Below are 14,560 nucleotides of genomic sequence, written 5' to 3'. Positions count from 1 at the left end.
TGCATACAGCACACACAGACACACATTACACAGAGCATAATGTGGCGATGAGGAAACGATGAGCCTCATCACTGCTCTCAACATCGTCATCATCACTGTCACACAGGGACAGGGTTTTCATGGTAGAAGAGGAAGAAAGGAGCACTTGATTTAGTTCCATCTGTAAAAGTTAACCATCACTGTGTTTCTCTGGCTGCCTCTCCCCACAGAGCGGAGTTACCTCAGGAAGGCTGAAGAAGTCCATTCACAGGAGAAGATGGCTTGAGGAGCCGGGAGGGCCTGAGTGCCAGGCATTCCACAGTACACAGTGGACACATTATTATGACATTTACAAGGCCAGCAAGATAGATACAGCGTGACGCGTGTGTGAGAAAAGGTTGTCCTCTCAGTGTGACTGCTATGAGACGAGCACAGCGAGGGCAAACCACAGTTTTACCCGAGTTAAGGAAACTAGAAAACCCTTTGATATAATACATTTCCATTGGAGTGGCAACAGTTTATGTGTGCTACACTGATGTTTTACCACATTCAAATGCAAATATAAGTCCTCTCCTGAAAAAACACAGCGGTAAAAACACTTACAACTCCCTAGAACAATCCTGTTTACACTGGTGAAGTACAACTACTTATTTAAATACTGACAGAAGGTACAAATCAAACATTGTAAATCATACATTTATTTTAAGTCCTGTCATTTTAAGAATTCAGTCTCGGCTGTTGGCCATAACAGAATCATTTTTATTTTATATACCATCAATTCCATAGTGTCCACACTCGTATCTCTTTACACTCTGCTGCATTTCTCCCTCCACATGGAAATGTGCCAAACTAAATGGCTGAAACCATGTTAACACCTCTGTCTTTTTGTGTACTTTTGGGACTATTTTGGTTTGTTTTTTAGTGGAAGTCTTATTGCTTCAGCAGACAATAATATTTTAGACAATGGTTTGTGGCACTAACTTGGTCCCTTTCCTGTTTAAAGAAGACAGTGTGGTTCACAGAGAAATGGTTTTTTGCACTTTCTGTGTCGAGACTTCCCAGAAGTGTGGAGGTTGTTTCAGCAGCATAATAAAAGAATAGTTTGACATTTTGGTGAATAAACATATTTGGTGAGAAGAGTGACACCACTCTCATGCCTGTCTGTTAAACAGGAAGCTTAAGTTTACCTTAGCATTAAAAAAACATTACAATGAAATCATTCAACTAAATCTGGTATTTGAATTTCTATATAACGTGGTATTTACATTTTGATATTCTCCACAACATTATATGTAACTGTCGTAACTATGTTGTAATGCATTTTTGGAATCATCATGCCACAGTATCTGGCATGTTCGATTGCACTTATTTGGATGTGTCACCAATGTGTGCTTTAACTTACATACATACTCAAGAACTGGGGGCTTTAGCATCAAGACAGACTCCTCACATTCCAATGTTTCCAAGTCTTGCAGAATCAATTAAGTTGAAGGGTCCTGGTAAAGATCGATTTGTGACACTGAATACTGAAGTATTTTCATCTCATACCCACAACATGTAGCTTTAGCAGCTGTTGCAAAGAATGTGTGTGGGACAGAAACGATCAGGTGGAATGTGCATGATCATCACATCGACATATTTTGCTCCTGGTATGTTGTTGACAAGCGGAAGTGAACAACAAATCTAGTCATTGAGCCATGAGGAGACAGCATGACATACCATCAGCCCCAACGCTGACCCCGTTCTCCAGTCACAGCCCCAAAAAAATGTCTCCCCATAGCCACAATGAGAGCAAAACATTGAACAATAGGTTAAACTCTCATTCACCATTGTATAACAAAAGTGGGCCTATTTTACTATTGAGTTTTTCCTACTAGTGAAGACAGAGGGTTAGGATGTGTCTAAAGAGAAGGGAAAAGTAGACACAAGAAACTCTAAACTAACATACATTTTGAAATCCACATTCTCTATGGTTTTTGCCTGAACTTTTCATATGCACATTATAACAGTTCTAATCCTGTGTCATGTCATCTTTCACATATTTTGCATTTCTTTCTGAGGCCATGACAGTGATGTCATGATATTCATAATTCATTTATTTCAAATAATTGCTAACTGGGTAGCCATAGTTAATGAGAGTATTCTGTTTCTAAAGCATTTTCTGTTTTGGTAGAGTTCACAACATTTACATTATGATACAGATACAGATAAAAACAGATACTGATATTTGGAGCTTATGTCATCAGCTACGAACTTACTTGAAGCTTGTCATTTCATAACAGGACCTTGAATCATGTTTGTAAAAGATATCTGACAGAAATTGGCTTCTTGCAACACCTGAGATATAATTTACTGAAACTGTGACTAAAATCTAAGTTGGTTTCAAGATGTGTATATGTGGGCATTTTAGGTGATACTGAAACCAAAAGACACACAGTCAGAAACTTCCTTTCTTGCTTAAGTAATACATGAATGTGAAACTTTTGTAAAGTGCATTAATTCATGCCATGAACTGGGATTTTCTGTGGAAACAAGAAATGAAACAACTGGATTATTTGGCCAAGAGAAATGTCACCTGGAACGTTTGTGATAAGTTATTTATGATTTAAAGAAAAAAATGGAAAAAAAAATAAAAATTGAAAATAAATAACGGAAAAAGTCTTTTATCATAACAATCTGGCTACTTTGGGCTTTGGCACATTTGACTGGCCAAAACAAGCAGTTTGTACAGTGGATAAATAAGGGATTGTGTGAGGTGAGAATTAATAGGATTAGTTTTAAAAATATTGATTTATTCCCGTTTCTTCTTTCTATTCCAACTTGCATGAGTGGTAACACTCGAGATTGCAGTGGGTAGTCCATGAACCTGAACACACATTTACATAAGCACACATGCAATACTGTGGAAAATTGACTTCATAGTCCTCATTTTCGTTATTTACAAGATGACCTAAGTTTCATCTTTGACTAAACCCTCAGACATGAACGGCCAATGAACACACAAAAAGAAAGTGACACACTAACACTAGGCAGATAGGTTATAATAGAAAAAGGCCTTGTTATTACTTTGTTTCTTTATTTTTACCTATAAAACAATGAATTCAGTTGAGCTGAATTCATTTCATTGCTGGGGGTCTTCTGAAGGGGCGGGGACAATTAGAGACTCAGCGGTGATTGGCTAAAGCTGGCTAGACTTGTTGTCAGACCAGGCTTTCATTGGTCAGACGTGCGCATGCTCCGCCCACGGGTGGGGCGTCGAACCTGCTGTATGTTGAAGGGTTGTGTTCAAGCAGCGCTGAGTTTAGAGGGTTTCTCTCTACCAGGCTGACAAGTCCGACCGCAGGTCAACCGAGGGGACGTGTTTGCCGTTTGAAGAAAAACCCACACTTTTCATCGCTTCACCGCAGGATACCTAACTCGCCCTGGGGTTGGATTAACTTAAACAACTCTTTTTTAGTTTTTCTTTTTAATTTGGTTTAGAAGACACAAGTCACCGACGACAATGGGATCCCAGGCATCCAAGGGAGAGGTGGCCGCGGAGGCAAACGCTGCTGCCGCTGATGCTGCAGCTGTCAAAACCAACGGACAGGTAATTACACTGACACCTTTTTTTTTCCAATGGAGGTGACAAGAAGAAATTGATATAGGGTGAAATTCACATGAACATGAAAGCAGCAGTTTAGCCAATGTAGTCGACGTTGACTTGATTAAACTTGAATATGGGGACGTGTTGGACAGGTCAGGTGGGGCTTCAGCAGCGCTGTCTCCTGCTGATGTTCTGCTCAGAGAAAAAACCGAGAAAAGTCCACGAAAATGAAAACAGGTAGCGTTTCACAGATAACTAAGACAGATACGCTCAATGCGTGTGTTTATTTGTGACCGCGGTTTAAATCCGCACAGTGTGATAGTGCCAGGCATAAAGGGGGAGGGGGGCAGCTTGAGCGCACGTAGGCAGTCTACTACTCCTCCCTTTTCAAAATACAAGCCTGGATGCCGTCTGGACTTCTGTTTTACCAAACGGGACTTTCCAACAATTTGATAATCAGATGGTCTGGATTTTTTTCGGGGACCTGAGTCACATTTACTCATCAACATGATGGACATTAATAGATAATTTTGAGTGGCCACATCAAGTGATAAATAATTGACCTGCTCAAAGAATGAATCATATATATATATATAGAGAGAAAACTAAGATCTTAATATATGAGTGATTTATTTTCTAGAGAAACAATGTGGGTTGAAGTGTTTTCATTCTTTAATCCATGAGCTGCAGTCTCCTCTTTGTTGAGCCGACGTCTGTCTGGTTCCTCGGGCGGTCTGTGTGAAGCTACTGCCGCCTATGGGCTGATTAGTGTACTGCAAGGCGTCGCCTCAGCGACACGGTGGTTAATTGATGAGCACGACGATGCGCTGAAAACAAATGAGAAATGTACATCAGATATTGGTCCTCTTTGTGTATTGCGCATGTGTGTGGCTGTGTTTCTTTATAAAGACGATTTTTTTTTTCTGTGACAGGTGATTCGTCTTTACAAATAGATGATTTGTTTTTTCTAACCCTTTTTCAGGAGAATGGTCACGTGAAGACCAATGGTGATGTCTCTACAAAGCCTGATGGGGATGCTGCTGCCACCAATGGTTCAGCTGAGGCAGCCAAGGAGCCTGAAGCTGGAGCAGGAGGTGATGCTATTGAGCCTGCGCCTGCTGCAGATGGAGAGGCAGCCAAACCTGAAGGCGAGGCTGCAGCTAAGGAGACCCCCAAGAAGAAGAAGAAGAAGTTCTCCCTGAAGAACTCCTTCAAGTTCAAACTGAATCTGAAGAAGAGCAAGAAGAGCGACGCTGTCAAAGAGGAGGAGGCAGCTGCCGCCGCCCCCTCTGAGGAGAAGCCTGCTGAGAATGGAGCCGCTGCTCCTGCAGAGGAGAAGAAGGAGGAGGTGAAGGAAGAGGCTGCCGCTGTGGCCGAGGCCCCAAAGACAGAGGAGGCCCCAGCCAAAGAAGAAGCCCCCAAGGAGGAGGCCAATGAAGCAGCTGCTCCGGCCCCTGAGGCCACAAAACCAACAGAGGAAAGCAGCTCAACCCCCGCTCCCTCTGAAAAGAAAGAGTGATTGTATGTTTAGCTCACAACAAACTGGGTGAACTGTTTTTCAAGAGAGAGAAAATCTAAGAGTATATATATATATATATTTATATATATATGTGTATATGTATACATATGTATATGGATATATGTATATGTAAATATATACACATGTATGTGAAAGACTCCTTCGACGTTCCACTTTTCGTCATGAAAACAAGACGACAGACTAGATTCACTAGATCACTTCCCTGGTTACTGCTTGACATCTGGACCTTGACTGAGTTTTAGGCTGCGGGTTGGTCACTATGTGGGAAATGGATTTTAATGGCTAGAATGTGAGCTAATGACACCATGAAGTATAGATGGATGAAGGCTGGATGGAGATGGACGGAGTCCAAGCATCTTTTCCCCAAGAAATCTCCAGATGAAGATGTTTCCTTGCTGAAGGAATGAAGCTAGAATGAGATACTAGGACACCACCACCACTTGAAATGACTGTTAAATAGAGAAAAAAAAATGAAATCAGAAAATGAAGAGACTTGCCAACTTTTTACATTCATATATTTTAACCCAAATTTGAAGTATTTTGTGGTGTATTATAGAGAACCATCTTAAAGATTCAGAGAAACTATGTCTTGTTTGTTTAAAGAAAAAAAAAAAGACAAATTTGATTTTTACCTTACTATGAAAAAAGAACACTTAAGCTTGCTATGTTCACTGTTGCGGTTTGATATGAAGCAGAGTTGTTTATCTGTCGTGTGTGAGCCTGAATCTGCTTTGTCTCTGTAAATACATTGGATTGATTTCTGTTCTTTATTTTGCTAATGTTGACAGATGTTACTGGTTTTATTGTAAAGTTGATAATGGTAAATAAATGTTGGTTACCTGCCTGTTTGTGTCTTTACGATTATTTGCATCACAGATTACATATGGTCTTCCAAATTAATGTACTTTAATGGGAGTGTCTAATGTCCTATTAAAATGTTCAGACCACTTTAGTGGCAACTAACAGCTACTAGCAGTAGTCTAGTAGTGGCAAAGTAGAGATGAGATATACACAATAACCTTAACTTTTATCAGCTGCAAGCCAGAAAATCTGAGTACCTCAGACTTTGACATTAATAACATTCTGTTCATTCAAGTAATTATTAGCCATTATTACTCACTCACTCACTACAGTCCAGCTTTGAACAAGCACAAAAAGGGACAATAGTTTAAAAATCATGATCATCCACTGGCAAAAACAAAAGCCCAGCATTTACTATTATAGCACTAGGTGTCAAATTATTACACATGGTAGGCACTGTCACAGGTCATCTTGAGATGAGCTATGAAACACCCATGTGACTTTAGCTGTGTGGTTTGGAGATGCTTGAGCACGCCAAAACTACAGTGTTGGTTCCCCTGGCCCTTTTAATCTCGTGGCCCTGAGACCAGCATTGCTACCTGTGCCCCCTCCCTCCTTTTACAGTACTCCTTCCATTTGAAGGTGAGTGGCCTCCTAGACACGGCCAACTAAACACAGCAGTGCTTCTATGGATGAACTGACCTACTTCACATGGTGATATGATGATTGGAGATCTGAGCCATATTTGGACACAGCCTTCAAACAAATATGAATTATTTAAACAAAACCGGAGCTCCCTGTTGGTACAGTTCTCTGCCTCTTGTAGTAAATGCATTTGTTAATCTTAAACAGTAGATTTTTTTCTATTAGCAGTCTCTGTTAATGATCACAAGCTAAATCTAAATTGTGTATATGCTTCATAATTCCTAACACTGTGTCGTTGCAATAGGCACAGTGAACTGTAAATAATTCAGGGCTCCTTCACAAGGAGTTAACCTTTACAGTTTTATTTTTAAATTCTCTGCCATGTTTGTACTTATACCTGGGCTTCTCTGACCGATGCCTTCGAAGCTGCTGCATTTCTCATTCAGCCCTGACACTGATTTGGAATTTACAGCTAAAACATGAGTGAGCTTACACTGTCACCTGGTGGCCATTAGCTGGAGTGACACACAGCTCCTTCGCTGACTGGCTTTACATGTGAGAACCAGCACAGTCTGGAAGGACTCCTAAACCTGCATTCATTCACAGAGTATGCCTCATTGTACACTATAGTACAAAACATGATAGTTCATTCAGAAAAAACTACATTGAAAACACTTGTCATATTATATTTATAGATCATAACATGCACATGCTCTTAGTGAAACTCTTAGTGAAGGATTCCAAAAATCCTTTGTCTTTGTGTTGATGAGTCAATGTTATTCAAAATAGACTTAGCAAACTCTTACTTGCTGATTTAAAAAAGTCTTTAATTCCTGAAAGAGCTCACAGCCTAGTGTCCAAACATTTCTAATTTTGAACAGATTTAATTTGATACTGTAAATTCACTTATTTATAGTTACCATGAAAATTATTATTGTATTTTCATTGGTGTATATCTTTGTTTAGTATATAGTTTAACTGACATTTGCAACATTTGAAATGTGAAAATATATATCTACTGGAGGGCAGCATGCTGGCTGAGTGGTTAGCACTGTTGCCTCACGAGAAGTAGGTCCGGGGTTCGCAACCGGCCTTTCTGTGTGGAGTTTGCATGTTCTCCCTGTGCTTGTGTGGGTTTTCTCCAGGTACTCTGGTTTCCTCCCACAGTCCAAAAACATGTATGTCAGGTTGATTGGTGACTCTAAATTGCCCATAGGAGTGAGTGTGAGTGTGTGAGGTTGTTTGTCTCTATGTGGCCCTGTGATGGACTGGGGACCTGTACAGGGTGGACCCCTGCCTTTCACCCAAAGAGAGCTGGGAGAGGCTCCAGCTGATCCCTGTGACCTGTGACCTGTGTGGTTATGGAATAAGTGGGTATAGATAATGGATGGATATATCTACTGGCACTTATAGATGACTTTATTATTTGATATGCATATAAGGAAATATCTTTCTATGAATTTCAAATTAATATTGTTCATGGTAAATGTATAAATATGTTTGTTTTGTTTTTTTCTTTTTGCCAGTGTGTACTCTACACCAGCAGGGAGGCATGTAACCCTCTGAAATAACCAGTAGTTAGCTATGGCCTAAGTTCTTCAATCAGGGAATAGCTAACTGCATTTTATTGTTCCTGAATTTGATTAAACAAATCCATTAGTGTTGTTTCTAGCAGCATTGGGTGTCGGTATTGCTGCCGGTCCTACAAGCTCTGGAAAGGAGTGAAAATGAATTTTAACCTCTGGACAAAAAAGCGCATGGAAACATTTTCTTATGTATGTTTGTGGCATTCGCAGTTGGAGATTATAGTTTAGGCGTGCAGACTGTTTCACTCTTCAAAAACGTAAAAAAATAAAATACCTTGTGTGTCTTAGTCTGGACACTGTCTGCTTGTAGCTGCAGCCTCGGGGCCGTCGGTTTGTAAAACCGGCGCCTCCCAGTCGGGCGGGTGAGCGCCTGTGATTGGCTGACCAGACCTCAACACGAGCTCCCCGTAGCGCTAGAGAGGAGCCGGTGGGCACGACACTGTGGGGCAAGTGGTGTAAAATGGCGCTGTCTCAAGGAACAAAGAAAAAAGTTTGCTATTACTATGACGGTAAATATTCCGCCTGTGCACCTCGGTGTGTGTGACGGCTGCTGTGGCCGTTGTTACGCTTGGATGTTGAGGACGCGGTGCACGGATTTCTTCTTTAAAACGTGCCGTGCGACCGAGCTAGCTAGCCGGCGTAGCGAGCTAACATTAGCCTGCTGGATTAGCTACATGCTAACGTAGTGCTGCATAGAGCATCTGCTGTGGTGTTCATCTCGGGGTCAGGGCACCCAGCAGTCCGAACATCCATTAATTAGTTTGGGTTTGGACTGTGACCGGCTTCATGTAGTTATTTGGTGAACGCGGCGGAGCCGCCTAGCTATCCGGCGCTAAGCACATCAGTGTTCCCCTCAACTTGTTCACAACTTCCGAGAAATGTGATGGGGCACCAGTCGTCTCTTGGATCGTTTGGCAGAAAGGTTTAGATGCAGATAACCGCGTGTAGCTCGTTGGTTATATTTCGTTTCTGTTTACCTGTCGGTGTAAGCACGTTTAAGAAAATGGCCCAAAAAAATGTATTTGAATTTAGCCGCTGAAATACTTTGGTTATTCTCAGGCAGGCGGAATAACCAAGTCCCACAGCTGAGCATTGACTCCTATCATGCATATGTTTAGTTCAAAGAGCAGCAGTCCGTCTCTGTTATTCTAATTCATTACTCAAAAGCAGGTCATGTTTGTTTGCTCGGTGTGTGGTGTACCTAAGGCTTGTGTGAATAACACACACAACCTGTGGTAAAAGTTGAACTTGGGCGTATTTTCAGTTGAGTTTGGTATTAAATCTTCCTCACACATTGGAGCCAAATTGAATTGTGGCCAGGTTTTGAGGCAGGTTTTGTGATGTCCACTTCTGTGTGATTGTTCCTCCTCAAGGTGATGTGGGGAACTACTACTACGGACAGGGCCATCCCATGAAACCCCACAGGATCCGCATGACACACAACCTCCTGCTGAACTATGGACTCTACAGGAAAATGGAGATCTATGTGAGTCATACTCTACACAAAGCTCGGACGAGATTTACACTTTACAGCCTCAATGTCAAGATTAGTATTTTCTTTTAAGGTTGTCCAGATTGGTATTGGTATCTTTACTGTGCACTTAACCACTCAAGACACAGCTGACAAGTTTCGACTGGGGGTCCAGTTTGCTGCTTTCTATGGTACAAACTGCAGTTAGGGCTTATTGTGCGAGCTGAAATAATTTTGTGGCATCTGAGGAATCAAAAGATGCAGTGAACAGTAATCATGTGTCTCCAGAGACATCAGGTCGTGTGAGCTATTAGACAGTCAATAACTTCGTCAGAATGAGGAAGCAGCATATTGTGAATAATGACTTTAATGTAAATGAAAATAAATTGCGTTGAAACATTTTTAAAACATTTGTGTTATTATAATTATTTGTTTCTGTTTATGTTATGTTAATTTATGTTAAAAATGTTTTCACGTATCTCATATTAACTAAGGACTATACAGGAAATAGACCCAGACAGTCAGGAGTATGTTACACCCAGGAAGTTACTTGCTGGCTGCAGATCATTTCTGACTATGCTACAGGCTGTTTTCATTGGTTGTCTCACATCTTAAAAAAAAACTAATGCAAAAATGTAAACTGTATGTTGTTTAAAATGCAACATGACAATCCAAGACTATAATCTATGTAAACTGTGGTTTTTGTTATTGATTAAACCCTTTGACAAACAGAGAAGTGGCAGCCCTCACTTTATTCCTCATTAACTTTAATTCCAGAGACCACACAAAGCCAGTGGTGAAGAGATGACAAAGTACCACAGTGACGACTACATTAAGTTCCTGAAGTCCATCCGACCAGACAACATGTCTGAGTATAGCAAACAGATGCAGAGATGTATGTGCTTTTCTTCCAATACACATTACAGAGTTTTTCTTCCTGTCTAGGTAAGGCTGACTCCTGTTTTTCTTTTTTTCTCCCCACACAGTTAATGTCGGAGAGGACTGTCCAGTGTTTGATGGTCTGTTTGAGTTTTGTCAGCTCTCAGCAGGTGGCTCTGTCGGTACGTTCTAAGCTCACTTCCCATAATCCTTCTGATTCAATGTCTTCACCAAGGAGAGACATCAAAGCTCAACAGCATGAAGATTTTACCTGCAAGTGCAACTGACTCTTCTCAATTTGAAAGAATTAGGAGCATTTTATTAGTAGGATCTTTAGAGATGCCAGTGACCGAGGGAGTGCATTAAAAAATATGTTTTATGTGTAATTTATCATAAAGTGATCATTTTATCTTTGTCCAGAGTGTGCCAGTACCAGTACTCTGTTTCAACCCTCGGAGTTTGTGAGCCTAATAGCTAATAGCTGTGGCTGTGGTTCACCAGTCCAGATCAGCAGACTGCTTGGCTCTAAAAAACAAATGTCAAGCTCTGGACATATGAAATGGCATATGTTGGTTTAGTACTACTCCTCTGTGAGTAGTAGACTGCATTTTCTGTACAAGTGTTAAAACTAATAGTCTCAGTTGGCTCATGTCACCAAAGCCAATAATGTGTATTTGCTCTGTCCGTTCTGTCCTGTAGCTGGTGCAGTGAAGTTGAATAAGCAGCAGACAGACATTGCCATCAACTGGGCAGGCGGACTCCACCACGCCAAGAAGTCTGAGGCGTCCGGTTTCTGCTACGTCAATGATATCGTCCTGGCCATCCTTGAATTACTCAAGTAAGCTTGATATTTCTATTGTCTTCACTTGTTTAACAATAATGCATCCCTGGCCATATGATAGCTTTTGTTTCTTTTGCATCCCCAAAGCATTGTGGCCATTGTCCAAATGGTTTTCGTGGATTACATAGACCCACTAAGACGCTTTAATCCTGATTTCTAATTCTTTCCTTCTTAGTCTTTTTAAAGGTGACACATAAGTGTTTTGTTATGCTCACTTTCTATTTATTACAATATTTTCAGTTAGGGTTCAGTTTTGGCTTTCATTGACTGCTATTGGGTTTTAGACACACATCACTTTACTGTATGAGGGCTGACATGTTAATGTCTGTGGGTATGCCTCAATTAGAGGGATTTCTTTCCAAAGATTTAAATCCTCCTAACAGACATTCTCATCACCTGGCTGGTGGATGTTTCCTAATTTCATAATTATTTTAGGCCTGTTCTATTTGTGTCTATTAAAGATTGAATGTTTTTTAAAAGATATGAGTGACTGAATGGTTGTTTCCGTCTAGGTACCACCAGAGGGTGTTGTACATAGACATTGATATCCACCATGGTGATGGAGTGGAGGAGGCCTTCTACACCACAGATAGGGTCATGACTGTTTCTTTCCATAAGTATGGGGAGTACTTCCCTGGCACTGGAGACTTGAGGGTTAGTTGTTTGTTCTCAGTTCTCTTCTCCAAAGCAGTTGTTGTTGTTTTTGTGTATGCACAGTAATTCATTGCTGTGTGCTCAGGACATTGGAGCTGGAAAGGGCAAATACTATGCAGTAAACTACCCACTTAGAGACGGCATTGATGATGAGTCCTATGAAGCCATCTTCAAACCTGTAAGGCTGTTTTAATACCACTTAATCCTTACAATTAGACTCTTTCTCCAGGTAAGATTGTAAGTATGTGTGTTTGTGTGTTAGATCATGGCTAAAGTCATGGAGATGTACCAGCCAAGTGCTGTGGTTCTCCAGTGTGGTGCTGATTCTCTCTCTGGAGACAGACTAGGCTGTTTCAACCTCACCATCAAAGGTATAAACTCCTTACACTCCAAAGACAATACCTATAAATGCATTTCTGATGCTGAGATTTCAACTTGAGTATGTACTGCGTCTTCTAGGTCATGCCAAATGTGTTGAGTACATCAAAAGCTTCAACCTGCCCCTTCTGATGCTGGGAGGTGGAGGCTACACCATTCGTAATGTGGCCCGTTGCTGGACTTACGAAACCGCCGTCGCCCTGGACTGCTCTATCCCCAACGAGCTGCCCTACAACGATTACTTTGAGTACTTCGGGCCTGACTTCAAGCTGCACATCAGCCCATCCAACATGACCAACCAGAACACCAATGAATACCTGGAGAAGATCAAGCAGCGTCTGTTTGAAAACCTCCGTATGCTCCCACACGCCCCCGGTGTCCAAATGCAGGCGATCCCTGAGGACGCTCCCCATCCGGACAGTGGAGATGAGGAGGAGGAGGACCCAGACAAACGCATTTCTAGTAAGACACATCTAGAAAATACAGTTCTCTTAAAATAGGGTTCATGTCTGCTGGTTAAGGGATGTTAATGAAGTCTGCCCCCTCTGTTCTGTTTTCAGTCCGGGCCCATGACAAGAGGATAGCCTGTGAGGAGGAGTTCTCTGACTCTGAGGACGAGGCAGAGGGGCAGGGAGGAGGCCGCAGGAATGCAGCCAACCACAAGAAGGCTAAACGAGTGAAGAAGGAGGAAGAGAAGGAAGGAGAAGAAAAGAAAGGTGAGACTAATCACAAGACAACCTGTTTCTTAAGGAGAACACAGTAGATTTATCTGACCTGTTGCTTTGCTTCCTAGAAGTGAAAGAGGAAGAGAAGGAGGAGGAGAAGATGGACACATCAGGGTGAGGAAAATGTACATTTCAATTCTGACTAGATGATCAGAATATGAGTATTGTAAAATCTAGAATTATGAAGACTTAACAGTTTTTCAAGTCCAAGCTGTGTTGTGGTTCTTAGTGTGCACCACTCCTGCTTTATCCAGTGATCTTAAGTGTAGGACTGGACATTTCCTTTGGGTATACAAGTGATATAAATGATTGTCCAGTCATCAGAAAGCTATCCTCTCCAAGGTGCAATATAACAATTCTACTGTCATTTAGATTTTATGAATTATTTTAAATATTGCATTCTTTATTTTATTTTTTTTAAATTAAAAAAATCCAGTTATTGTGGTGGTTCTTGTTAGATTTGTGTAATATTTTGTCTCGTAATCATTTAACATGGTGGCAGTATTTTGGCACCAAAATTCCAAGCTTATCCAAGGTACAAATGTGCCACCTCGGTGTAGAATCTGGGCAGTGTATTGATAAGAGATCTGTTGTGGTGTGTGAAGAATTGACAGACATAGTAGCCTTTACTTAGTGTATTTGAGACATTTTAGATTTAAGGACATAATTTGGGAGCAGTTTTTTAAAGAGATTAAAAAGACTGAGAGCATAAATATGATTTTCCTTGTCTTCAACTGTGTACTTCAGACCAAAAGAAGAAGTGAAGACAACTTGAAGCCTGGCCCCCAGAGAAATGGAAGGTTGTATTGTCCTCAGGCCCCACTGATTCCTGTATTCTCCTGCCGCAGTAATATTACTTTTTTTTGTATTCCTCTTTTTTAATGTGTTCTTATGGGCAAACCTGGTTTATACTGTTACTTGCATTTGTTTCCAAGCTCAGTGGAGCACCAGTTAGGTGGGCAATGTTTACACAGCTACATCTGGATCTTTGATCATGAAATTTTTTTTAATTTAATTTAATTTTTTTTGATTGACCTGCCTCGGTACTGTTGTGCTGAGGTGTAACCCCACCCAACTGGAACTCCAAAATGAAACAAATGACACAAAACCTGTCCAGCTTTTGTGTGAACCAGGCCTGCATTAATGTGAAGAAAAGCACAGAGTATTGCTGTTCCTATCATGGTGAATCAAAATCTTAACACGTTTGTGGGGTCAAGCTAAAACAAATGTAGATGGTTTAAAAGTAGTGCTCACATGCAAAAAGGCTTTTCTGTTTTTAAACATCTATTTATGATACTGTTAGAATAACCAGCATTTGGCAAACAATTGTCTTGCTGTGTTAACTGATCAGTGAGTGCATGTTTAAAATGATCTTGCCCTTAGCATGTACATATATTACTTTCCCTTTACCCAGACAGTCCCTGTTCTCTGCTCGGTAAGTTATTTTGAATCATGAATAGTCGGTCCATTCAGTC

At 40.9% G+C, this 14,560-nt stretch overlaps 2 protein-coding genes across 2 annotated transcripts; both read left to right on the top strand.

Moving 5' to 3' along the window:
• Window positions 1–3,284: 3,284 nt before the first annotated feature.
• On the top strand, window positions 3,285–5,949 carry marcksl1b (MARCKS-like 1b). Its single transcript, XM_026301109.1, has 2 exons — window positions 3,285–3,568; window positions 4,548–5,949. The coding sequence occupies exons 1-2, from the start codon at window positions 3,482–3,484 to the stop codon at window positions 5,082–5,084; spliced, it is 624 nt and encodes a 207-aa protein (XP_026156894.1). The 5' UTR covers window positions 3,285–3,481; the 3' UTR covers window positions 5,085–5,949.
• Window positions 5,950–8,597: 2,648 nt separating this feature from the next.
• On the top strand, window positions 8,598–14,334 carry hdac1 (histone deacetylase 1). The gene is made up of 12 exons (XM_026299653.1): window positions 8,598–8,646; window positions 9,511–9,623; window positions 10,386–10,503; window positions 10,595–10,669; window positions 11,187–11,325; window positions 11,841–11,982; window positions 12,068–12,160; window positions 12,245–12,353; window positions 12,442–12,822; window positions 12,921–13,076; window positions 13,154–13,199; window positions 13,833–14,334. Exons 1-12 carry the CDS (start codon window positions 8,598–8,600, stop codon window positions 13,858–13,860), a joined length of 1,449 nt encoding a protein of 482 aa, XP_026155438.1. The 3' UTR covers window positions 13,861–14,334.
• The last annotated feature ends 226 nt before the right edge of the window (window positions 14,335–14,560 follow it).

Source organism: Mastacembelus armatus, chromosome 11, assembly GCF_900324485.2.
Source record: "Mastacembelus armatus chromosome 11, fMasArm1.2, whole genome shotgun sequence".
NCBI lineage: Eukaryota > Metazoa > Chordata > Actinopteri > Synbranchiformes > Mastacembelidae > Mastacembelus > Mastacembelus armatus.
The sequence above is the reverse complement of the archived record's forward strand: the minus strand, read 5'-3'. Positions and strand labels throughout refer to the sequence as shown.

Excerpts from the sequence above, each read along its gene's own strand:
- marcksl1b (XM_026301109.1), top strand. The coding sequence starts at position 3,482 with ATGGGATCCCAGGCATCCAAGGGAGAGGTGGCCGCGGAGGCAAACGCT. Across the intron at positions 3,569-4,547 it reads CTGTCAAAACCAACGGACAG|GAGAATGGTCACGTGAAGAC; the intron begins GTAATTACACTG and ends ACCCTTTTTCAG.
- hdac1 (XM_026299653.1), top strand. The coding sequence starts at position 8,598 with ATGGCGCTGTCTCAAGGAACAAAGAAAAAAGTTTGCTATTACTATGAC. Across the intron at positions 11,983-12,067 it reads CTGGCACTGGAGACTTGAGG|GACATTGGAGCTGGAAAGGG; the intron begins GTTAGTTGTTTG and ends CTGTGTGCTCAG. Across the intron at positions 12,354-12,441 it reads TTTCAACCTCACCATCAAAG|GTCATGCCAAATGTGTTGAG; the intron begins GTATAAACTCCT and ends TGCGTCTTCTAG.